At 55.3% G+C, this 10,247-nt stretch overlaps 1 protein-coding gene and 1 long non-coding RNA gene across 6 annotated transcripts in view; one reads left to right on the forward strand and one right to left on the reverse strand.

Annotated features, from left to right (window-relative positions):
• Positions 1-5,157, reverse strand: part of LDLRAP1 (low density lipoprotein receptor adaptor protein 1) — a 26,611-nt gene extending 21,454 nt beyond the window's left edge. The window contains exon 1 of one of the 5 annotated variants that reach the window (XM_029950058.1): positions 5,084-5,157. Coding sequence is in view for 3 of the 5 variants with exons in the window: in XM_029950056.1 (XP_029805916.1) it covers positions 3,717-3,804 (88 nt within the window). In the remaining 2 variants the exon portion in view is untranslated. Of the gene's footprint in view, positions 1-320; positions 564-3,716; positions 3,876-5,083 lie in introns of those variants that run through there. The other 4 variants (XM_029950056.1, XM_029950055.1, XM_029950053.1 and 1 more) reach the window with 4 other exon arrangements.
• Positions 5,158-9,865, forward strand: LOC115300354. Its single transcript, XR_003912613.1, has 2 exons — positions 5,158-5,714; positions 9,569-9,865. It is a non-coding gene; the product is annotated as an uncharacterized LOC115300354 (long non-coding RNA).
• Positions 9,866-10,247: the final 382 nt, after the last annotated feature.

Here is a 10,247-nt window from a genome sequence, read left to right on the forward strand (position 1 = left end):
AGACCCGTGAGAAGCAGGGACCCCAGCCTCCAGTTTCATGTCTCCCGCACCTGCTGTTCCCTCTGGCTGAATGCTGTTCCCAGACTCCTCCCTCCCGTATTCTCATACAGGCTCCAAGTCACGGTCTTGGAGAGGCCTTCCCTGACTGTCTGCACTGACCCCATCAGGGCCCCACCTTCATCGCCTCACTGGCTGCCGTTTCCACACAGGCCACCTAATATGCCACCTCTCTGCCCGCAGCTCTCCCTGGCTACCGGAGGTGCCAACGCCTCTGCAGACTGGGGCATTAAGGGCTTCCATCCTCAGCACCCCGTACCCACCATTGCTGGGAACTGCCCTGCAAACGGTGTAACCGAAGGGCCTCCCAAGCTCTCCACAGGATGGCACTCCAGTCACCCACGCTGCTGACCGGTCCACTTTTCGGACTCTCTCCTCTTCTTGCCTCTGCTAAAGATCCTTCCCAAGATCTCTTCCCAAAGAGATGGCTCGCACTCAGATCCTTCTGCTTTCTAGAAGAAGTCAAAGGGTGACACCACTCTACGGAAGTTGTCCCCATTTCCTCAGCCCACTCTATCTCTCTTCAGAGCGCCACCACTACTTGTGACCCTACCTTTTGTTTGCACCCTGGTCGGTCTGTCTGCCTCCTCTACCAATGGCAGCACAGGGGGCAGACAGGCTGGCTTCTGCGTCAGAGTCCCCAGGACCTAGCAGTGCAGGAGACACAGTCTGCGACCAGTAAGTGTTATGACTAAGGGTTTTATTCATAATATCTTTTATTGTAACCATTATAAGTAAGTACAAACAGATCTCCTGTCCCTCACATACTACCATAAACTAGCTTTCCTGGAACCTGTACCTCGTATTTCTTCACCTGTTCTGCGTTCTTGGACAGCCCTGGCATAACTCATGAAGAAGCCTGAGGGTCAAAGGATCTCTCTTGGAAAGAAGGGTACTGTGGAGCCCGGACAGGCCACCTTCCAGGCGGCTGGAAGAAAGGAAAATCCCTGGCCAGGGACCGAGATAAAATATTCAAGGCTCCCTAAGAGACAGGGAAAAAGGCCACGTGTGGGAAGCGAGTTCTCCTTCAAACTCAGGATGAGCTGGGAGACAGGGGGCCATGGGGACGCCGAGCTGGGGATCTCACTGACTGGGTGACCTCAGGCAAGCTGCCTCCCTTCTTTGGGCTCCAGTTTCTCCACAAACAAAACAATGATCGTGCTAATCCCAGCTGAGGATCTTTAGGGGCAAGGAGCAAGTCACAGCTGACAGCAGGTGTGAAGTCCATCTTTAACACCACTGGCTTCAGTTTGGCCCCAAAAGTCAACCACAGGGCTCAGGCCTTGAGGGACAGGCCCAAGGCCTGGCTGGACCACCCCCCCCAGGCCAGGCTACCCCAGCACCTCCGCCCCAGACGCAGCCCGCGCCTTCCCTCCCTGCCTTGTAGCCACCACTGTTCTCAGCGACTGTCAGCCCAACCTGGGGTGGCGCCTGCCCCAGGAGGCACAGCGATAAGACCCCTGGGCTGCAGAGTTTGGAGGGCTGCCTCTAGGAAGCTGTGTTGGAGCCTGAGGCTCAGGTCTTTTTGCTCTGACGGGGGAGGGGGGCAGGGAGAGGTACCTGATAAGAACCCCTGCTCTGTCACCTCACAGGAGCAGATGAAGTAACAGAAGCAAAAACACTGTGTAGAAGGTAAAGTGACAAAAGCAGTTGTTATTTTACTGAATTCCTTTGCCATTCCAGGCAAGTACTATTTCATTTCTCTCTCGCGCGCTCTCTCTCTCTCTCTCTCTCTCTCTCTCTCTCTCTCTCACACACACACACCCACCCACCCACCCCCAGTTGGGTACTACTGTCATTTACAGATAAGGAAACTGATGCTTAGTAACGGGGTAAGGATTCCACCCAGATCATTCTGAGTCCAGAAGGCTCAGAACAGCACTCTGGAGGGGTCTGCAGGGGACAGGAGCTCTCCTCTCCTCTCCTCCGCAGGTGTGGATGGGCTCTGAGCTCCCAGACTTGTTCTGCCACAGCGACTGTCCTATCGAAGGTCCACATGACAAGAAGGGCAAAGTGTGGGACCGGAAGGAAAGCACCACTCAGGTGCCAGGAGGAAACATTATCAATTAACCTTCTCGACACCCCTGTCAGGTTAGAATTTTCATCCCCATTTTGCAGGCGAGGAAACGGAGAGTCAGAAAGGAAAATGACTTCTCCAAGGTCAGAGCAGCAGGAAAAACTCTCTTCCACTGTCCAAGGTGGCTATTCCCCCTTCCGCAGAATCAAAGAGGCTTCTAAGCTTTCTCCCTTACCCAGCACCTCATCCCTCTCCCCCATCCCAGGAGAAAACTGCAGGGTCCCCCCCCCTCAAAGAAACAAACCATTATTCTCAGAAGTCCTAGTCAAATCCCATAAATATTTAAAGGGGCTGTTTGGGGGGGCCAATAACTGTGGGAGACGGTGCATCCCTGGCCTGGCCCGGCCCAGACTAGCCCTAATGGGTCTCTGACCCCACCCCTACCAGCAGGCACCAGCCTATGTTCTCAGGGCCAGTCTCGATTTAGGGGGGTGGCCACAGCTGGAACAGCAGAGTGGGGGCAAGAGGGAGGGGCAGGGCGGGCTCTCCAGGCCCAGACACGCTGGCACTAGTGGTTGGAGGAAACTCGGGCACTCCTGGCGGAGCCCTGGAAAGAAAAGGAAGCGGGGTGGGGTGCAGCGGTACTGTCAGGGGTTTCTGGGTGGGGGGAGACGCCCAGGTGTTGGACACGAGGTTGGGAGGGTATAGAAACCCCCCTTTGGCTCCACATCTCCCAGGAAGGCCTGTGTGACCCCAGGCAATCCACTCCCTTTCTCCCGCGGAAAAAAGGAAGAACTGGGGCTGGGTTTCTCAGGCCTCGGGGGAAGGTGCCAGGTGACGGGTTCCCTGAGAGTAATTCGAGACGGGGGAAAGGGGGGGCGGCCTCCCAGACGCCCCCGAGAGAGGGTGGCGGCGAGCCTGCCATTCGCCTGGGCGCCGCGGGACTTCGGAGGCCCGAGAGGGAAAGTGCGAGAGAAAACAGGTTTCAGAATTAGTCAGAATGCCAGCCTCGCCACCTAGACGTGGAAAGATCGGAGGACGTCAAGGGTCTGGATGGCTCGGTGCGTGATAGCTCCTGAGACCCCAGGCTGAGCCTCACCCCCACCTCAAGCAGGAACCTGCGAACCCCGCTTACACCCAAGTCGGCTTCTGGGCGTCTAAAGACGACCTCAAGGGGGCTGGGGGAAGGGTCCCGCCCGCCGCGCACCGAGCGGCTGGGGCGCAGGCATCTCCCCCAAGCCCCGGTGCCCACTCCTCCTGCCCCAGGCACTGACGCTGCGCTCCCGTCTCGCCTCAGCTGCCCGGGGCGGCGAGGTGGCCAGGGGCCGGAGGTCGCGCAGGTCTCTTCGCCTCACCTGCGGCCCCTTCGACTGCCGCTTGCACCTGGGGACCCCGAGCTCCGCTCTCTCCCCCGGCTTCAGCCCCTCCTCCCCAGCCGCACAGAGCGGGGACAGGAGTGGGAGCACAACTTGACCCCGGGAGACCCCCTACCCCGCAGGACCCTGCAGGGCCGCGGGGCACCCGGCAGACGGCGCCTCTGCTCCCCGCGCCCGCAGGAGGCCGGTCCGCGCGGCCCGCCGCCGGACCCCCGCTCGGCCGCCGTCCGGCCCCCGCCCCACCCGGGGGACGCGCACACACTCACTCCGATGCCGGCCGCCGCCCCCCCAGCTCTGCTTGGCGAGGCTGGGGCTCCGGATCAGCGCCCGCCCCGCGGACTTGAGCGCGTCCATGGCCGCTCGGGCCGTCGCCGCCGCCAAAACTCCGCCAGAAAAACTTTCCGCCGGGGCCGCGCGGTGGGCGGGCTTAGCGCTCCTCCCCCCGCGGCGCGAGGTCCGCGCGGACGTCCGACGGGGCGGGGCGATGGCAGGCTAGGCCCCGCCCCGGGACCCGCCCCCTACGGCCCTGCCTCGCCTCGCCCCGCCTGGCCCGGGGCTCCTGCTCTCCCTCCCCTAGGCTGTCCCTATGAAGGGCGCCATGGAGGTAGGGAGTCTAAAGCTGGAGACGCCCCCGCTTTTCCTCCTTCTCCCAGTCCCCTTATTCCTAGGATTTCTAGGCAGCCCAGCTAAAAGGCAGTTGGGGGCCATTTTACAGATGGGTAGACTTAGGGTGGGAAAGAAGAGTCTTGTCAGAGGTTTAGGCGAGTTGGGGTATGAGAACTCTGCTGGGAACCTGGCAGGACTATAATAGTTTGCCTTAGTAAGACCAGTTGGGGATTTTACTCTTCCAGCAGCACCCAGGTTGCTCTCTGGGACCACCTGGGCATCTGGGCTGTCCCACCCCACCCCACTTCCCATGTAGTGATACGACCTGGGTGTTATGCTCTGACGCTGACTTGCTGTCACCTTAGGCAATTCCTTCCCACACACACCCCCTACCCCCCATGTCTTAATCTTTATCTGTCAAAGGAAATGGGATCCTATTTCTAGTGATCCTTCCCAACCTGCCAGGGCTAGCTGCTGCATGACCTTGACCCAGACCCTGCCTTGGTTACTAGGAGGCATTTTGAGGGGAGTCTGGATTCTAGAATTCCTCAAGTACAGATGTTCTAAGGCTGGGATTTAGGATTCTCTCTAGGATCCTATGCCTTCCTGTGAGGCTTTGCAGAAAAGGGAGTGAAAAGAAAACACTGGTCTTCATGCCACAGCCTCACTCGTAGATGGGGATGCTTCAGCAAGGTGACCTTCAGCCTCTAGGATTGCTCCTAGCTCAGAAGACAGGGGTCCTCTTCCTGTGCTGGGGAAGATGGGGCTGTGCTATCCCCACCTGGGTAGTGAGGCCCCAAGTGCTTTTTCAGCCAATCTATCCCATTCTGCCCCAGGCTCATGGGGATTTGAACCTGGCCTTCTTCATTTGGTGGTTGTGAGCTCACCTTTCTGAGCACCATCTATAAAAGGGGCAATAACACCTGTTCCACAGGGCTGCCTGAGAGCTAATCTATGAAGCTGCCTCCTCCAGAAAGCCTTCCCTGACTGCCACCCATCTATTAGGCTTTTCCCTTTGGGATCTCACAGGCGTGACTTCTCAGCATCGCAAGTGTTGCTGCTGCCGGTTTCTACTCCTGTTGCCTCCACTCGACTTTGGATCCTGCAAGGGCAGTACGTTTTTCAGATTCATTCCTGAATGCCTAGCAAGGGGTCCAAATGGAGTTGGAATTCAGTCAATGCTCCTTTCCTTCCTCCCTTCTTCCCTCCCTCTATTTTTTTTGCCATGTGAGGCCGTCTTCTTCCGCAAAGGGCTGTGCCCATGGGTAGATAGGTCCTCAGGGCCTAGCCCCCCAGCTCTCTTACCCTGAGCCAGCTGGATTCTGGGGCAGTAGAGAGAGTGTTCTGGAACCTGAAGGAAAAGCAATCACCCAGGGCTGGCAGGTGAAAGGCAGCTGGTGGTGTCCGGCTGGCAGGGGGCACCATATGGGCCCAGTGAGCAGGCGGGCCTGGGAACGCGGAGCCTGCCGTGAAGGCTGTTTCCAGGACCATCATGTCGTCCCGGAGGTGACTTGCTGGGAGCTGTCAGCCATGCATCTCCCGCAGAGGGGCAGCCTGCTCGTGCCCCTTCTGCCAATCCAGGAACAGAAGCAGAAACAGAAGGTCAGAGCGGCAAGGGGCCTCCTTCGAGGTCACCATGTCCAAAGCCTCATTCACAGGTAAGGAGCCTGAGGCCTGGGGAAGGGCAGGGACTTGCCCAAGGACACACAGCAAGCCAGGACCAGAAGCCAAGTCTCTTGCTTCACAGCCTGGATGCTTATGAAAACAGAGAGGGAGCAGAGATTCTTGAAAATATACCCGTATTCAAGGAGGGCTTTTAAGGTGATGTTTTAATTCTTTTTTTGCTCATGTGATCTAACTTGGTAAAAATTTGTGCAGTGATCATATAGCCTTTAGCGATCAGAAAGGAAATAAATAGAAGTTCCCTGGGTGAGTCAGTCGGTTAGGCATCTGACTTGATTTCAGCTCAGGTCACGATCTCACAATTCGTGGGTTCAAGCCCTGAGTAAGTCTCCGCGCTGACAATGGGGAGCTTGCTTGGGATTCTCTCTCTCTATCTCTCTCTGTCTCTCTCTGCCCCTCCCTGTTCACTCTCTATCTCTCAAAATAAATAAATAAACTTGAAAAAAAGAAGGAAGGGAGGAAGGAGAAGAAAGAAAGAAAAGAGAAGAGAAAAGAAAAAAAAAGAAAAAGAAAAGAACAGAGAGAGAAGCTACCTATGGTCATAACTGGCTTTTGTCTTCAGGAAAACAGTGCCAGAACTGTAATCTTACTATTTTCTCCCCCACTGGGTCCCCGTGGGACCCCAGATGAGATAGTGGGTACCAGGGGGTTGCGAGGGCTCTCGGCTTCTCTCCAGCTGTCACTTAGGCTTGCACTGGGACCAAGACAGAAGCCTAGCGTAGGATCAGGAGCCCTGATTTCCTCAAGTGATCTGTCCTCCCTACTCTTGCCTGAGCCAGTCCCTTTATCTGGCTTGGCCTTAGTTTTTCCATCTGTAAAATGGGAGTTTTTACAGCAGAGTGTATTTTCTTTTCACCCACCAGCACAGCACAGTAGTTAAACACATGGGTACTGGAGCCTGGGATCCTGTCTCCCCTGCTTCTGTACTTTATGACCTTAAGTAAGTCACTGAAACTCCATGGCCTTCAGTTTCCTCATCTGTAAAATGGGGATTCTACCTCATGGATTATTGTAGGAATTAAAAGAGTTAAAGTTTGGAACGTGTTTAGAATTATGCCCGGCCTATAGTAAGTGCTGTTGGATGTTTTAATAAAACCGGAGTCACTTTCCTGACTGGCTGAATAGTAAAGTGGAGTGGCTGTTCTTACCCGAGTTCTTGACTGGCCCCCAGGGAAGGGAGCTCTCGGGTGTGGAAGCAGCCCGGCCCAGTCTGAGCTGCGCGTGGTCCAGCCTCACCCCAGAGCCCCCACCCCCCGCTCCCACTTCCCCTCCACCTCAGGCCCTCTTCCCGGGAGTCACAGGGACCTTGGGTTACTGGTGAGTCAGAAACCCAGAGATTCCTGCTGAGACTTGGGTCTGACTTTTCTCCCGACCTGCCTACTATGTCCCACTGATCCAGCAGCTCCAACCTGTTTGCTCTGACCCCTCCCCTCCTCAGATCCTTCTCATAATGTTTCCTCTTCCAGAAACATCCAGCCAGATTGCCTCCTCAACTCTCCCAGCCTCCCCACCTTTGCCCTGAAAGTCTAACTGGCCCCCTCCCCAATACCTGGTTACAGCTACCCACACACTAGTCTTCCCTCACGGGCTTCCTCTCTCCCTCTCCCCCCCACCCCGCCCCCAGTTGACAACTGTTTGACCTTGGGGTTCTACATACTTGGGTTCTAAAACCAAATCCTCCTGGGACACCTGGGTGGCTCGGTCGGTTGAGCATCTGACTCTTGGTTGCAGCTCAAGTGATGATCTCACGGTTCATGAGTTTGAGCCCTGTGTTGGGCTCCACACTGACTCTGAGGAGCTTCATTGAGATTCTCCACCTCCCCTTCTCTCTCTCTCTCTGCCCCTCTCCTGTTCACTCTCTCTATCCAACAAACACAAACTTTAAAACCAAATCCTCCATCTATATCTATGCAATCTTAGCTAACTGGGCCTCAGTTTCCTCATCTGTATAGTGGGAATAGTACCTGGTTTAGAGGCCCCTGAAAGGCTTCTGTTAGATAATATGTGGGAAACGCTTGGCCTCATGCCTGCCGTGTGGCAGGTGCTTGGTAAATGGTAACTCTGGTTGTCATTCATGTTTTATGACTTTTGGTGAACCTGTTTGCCTCCCCCAGCAGCGGACTGTGTCCCAAGCATGGGGGCTGGCAATCATCATTCACCCCAGGGTTTTCTGGGGCAGCTGGCCAGCGCCTGGCTCAGAGGAGGCGGCCTTACACATCTAAGGACATAAGTTCTGTCCTCTGGTGCTCAGCATGTGCCCAGCAAGTGGTGGCCCTCTGCAGCCGGAGAAGCAGCAGCACCTAAAAGCATTGGGGAAAGTGCTCCTTAGGGGCCCCCTACCCGCCCAGACAGCCCCCTGGGTGGGACCAGCAGCCGACTCCTGTTTCCAAGGGGAGGTTTGCCTCTGGAGCTGCTGGGCTAATTAAGAATGACAAAACACTGTGTAATTGCAGTCGAGTCCCCTGCCTCCTTCTCCCCCTCCTTCCCTTGCCCTCCTTGGCACCGTCTGGCCTGGAGGTCACTGCACAAGCACAGAAGCAGGCAGAGTGGCGACACGGAGGACAGACTCGTGTCAAGAGACCTGGAGACTGGCTGCTTCTGCCAACCTCTGCTGTGGGACCCTGGGCAAGGAAGTTCCCTTCTTACTTGGGTGCCAGTCGCCCACCTGCAGGGCTCTTGACCTTGTGTTAACAGCAGGGGCAAGGCTCTGGGGCCAGACCAAAGGGCTCTGCGGAGAGGGTCTGGGCTGCACCTGCTGGATGGGTCAAGGCAGACAGCCCCCGTAAGGCGGACGACCCTGACACCAGCTGTGTGACCTCAGGCAGGCCACTTACCTTCTCTGAACAACAGATTCCTCATCTCCAGGATAGAATGTGTTTGACCGTACTTGGCTCTTGCTAGGAGAACCCTTATTTGTCCTAGAGGTGTGCCTGTAACAGAGACTTAATGAACCAGCAGGGAAGGGAAAGGGAAAATAGAAATTAAGGGTTGAAAACTCGTAGTGCAATTTGATAGAGTAATTGTATATCTTGAATCTCATAATAAAAACAAATGGCTGAGTTTTTTTTTCATTTTATTTTGGTCTGTGACAGATTAGAAATTTTTAACAAATGGTACTTCTTCTCAGATGCTTTAGGGCAGTTTGAAAGACGGATATGGTAGCAATCTTGCCGAAATATTTACATAATTCTAGGATGTGGATTCCAGGACCTTCCACTTCTGTGTGTGGCCCCCAAGCCTTTAGGATAAAAGACTAAATCTCTTAGGCTGGCTTTCAAGGCCCCTCTCACTAAAGTCCCAGCCTACCTTCCCATCTCGCCTGCCTCTCTATGACGTAACCTCTATGACGTGTTCTCTCTTCCCCCCAAACGTCCCAGGCCCCCTCACTCCTCCTTGCCTTTTCCTGTGCTTCTCCTTCCATCTGGAATGCCTTTCTTCACGCCCTAAAACTGGCAAATTCTTATTCATCCTTTAAAGCCCAGGCCAAACGTCACCACTCTTGGTGGTGCCCTGCACCTGCCGGAGGCGAGGCGAGGTTAGCTGCTCCCTGCTCTGTGCTCCCCAGCGCAGCATGCAAGCTCAGCAGTCAGAATGGCGTGGCCAGCCGTGTGATCCTGGGCCGCTGACTCTGTACCATTGAGTCTCATTTTTTCCCCCATCTGTATAGTGGGATCTGCTGTGAGGGGTGGAGGTGATGGGGAAAGTTCCGGGCACGTGACCCAGGGGAGGGACTCAAAGTAGAGCAGCTGTTGTTAGCATTACTTACCTGGTTGATAAAGTCGAGGTTTGTTGTTGTTTTGTTTTGATTTGGTTTTTTGTCTCCTTACAGATGGGTCGCTGCTTGAGAGCAGGGACACTTGAGTATGTCTGATGGACCTGGCTGTTTCCTGTGCCCCGTGCGGGGCTTTTGCACAGAGGGTGCGTAAGGGTCTCCAGCTACACCACACCGAGATGCTAGTGGCTGTGGCTCCCTTGTCAGTGAAGGACTGATGAACCAGCTCTGCGCAAGAATTTTTTTAAATCCTTGATTTTTTTTTTTTTGCCAATTTCTATGCTGTATAAACACCCATCTAGGCCAATTTCAAGTTACCAAAATTTAACAACCAGCTTACAAAATTCCTGAATATTTCTACAGTCTGCTCTTGTGAGCCCCTCAGCTCTAGCACCTAGTTCTAGCACCTAGTTCTAGCACCCAGCTCCAGCACCTAGTTCTAGCACCCAGCTCCAATACCCCTCTGGGTGTGACCAGTCTGGGGCCCATAGTTGAAAGACAGGCTGCCTCCCGTCCCCTCTGCCCAGCCAACCCATTGAGAGCCACCCAGGGAAAGACCATAGGTCACCAGGCTCCACACAGAGGTCCTCACTCATCCCCTCCCGCAAGCCTCCAGCCCCTTTGTTCTCAATGAAATCGCCCATCCATCTCCTCCCTCAGCAGGAAAAACAGCATCTGGGCCAACGGCCCCAAATGATCCATCCGTGGCTCTTGGGGGCCTGGGCAAAGAGGGCTC

The sequence above is a fragment of the Suricata suricatta genome, chromosome 8, assembly GCF_006229205.1.
Source record: "Suricata suricatta isolate VVHF042 chromosome 8, meerkat_22Aug2017_6uvM2_HiC, whole genome shotgun sequence".
NCBI classification, from domain to species: domain Eukaryota; kingdom Metazoa; phylum Chordata; class Mammalia; order Carnivora; family Herpestidae; genus Suricata; species Suricata suricatta.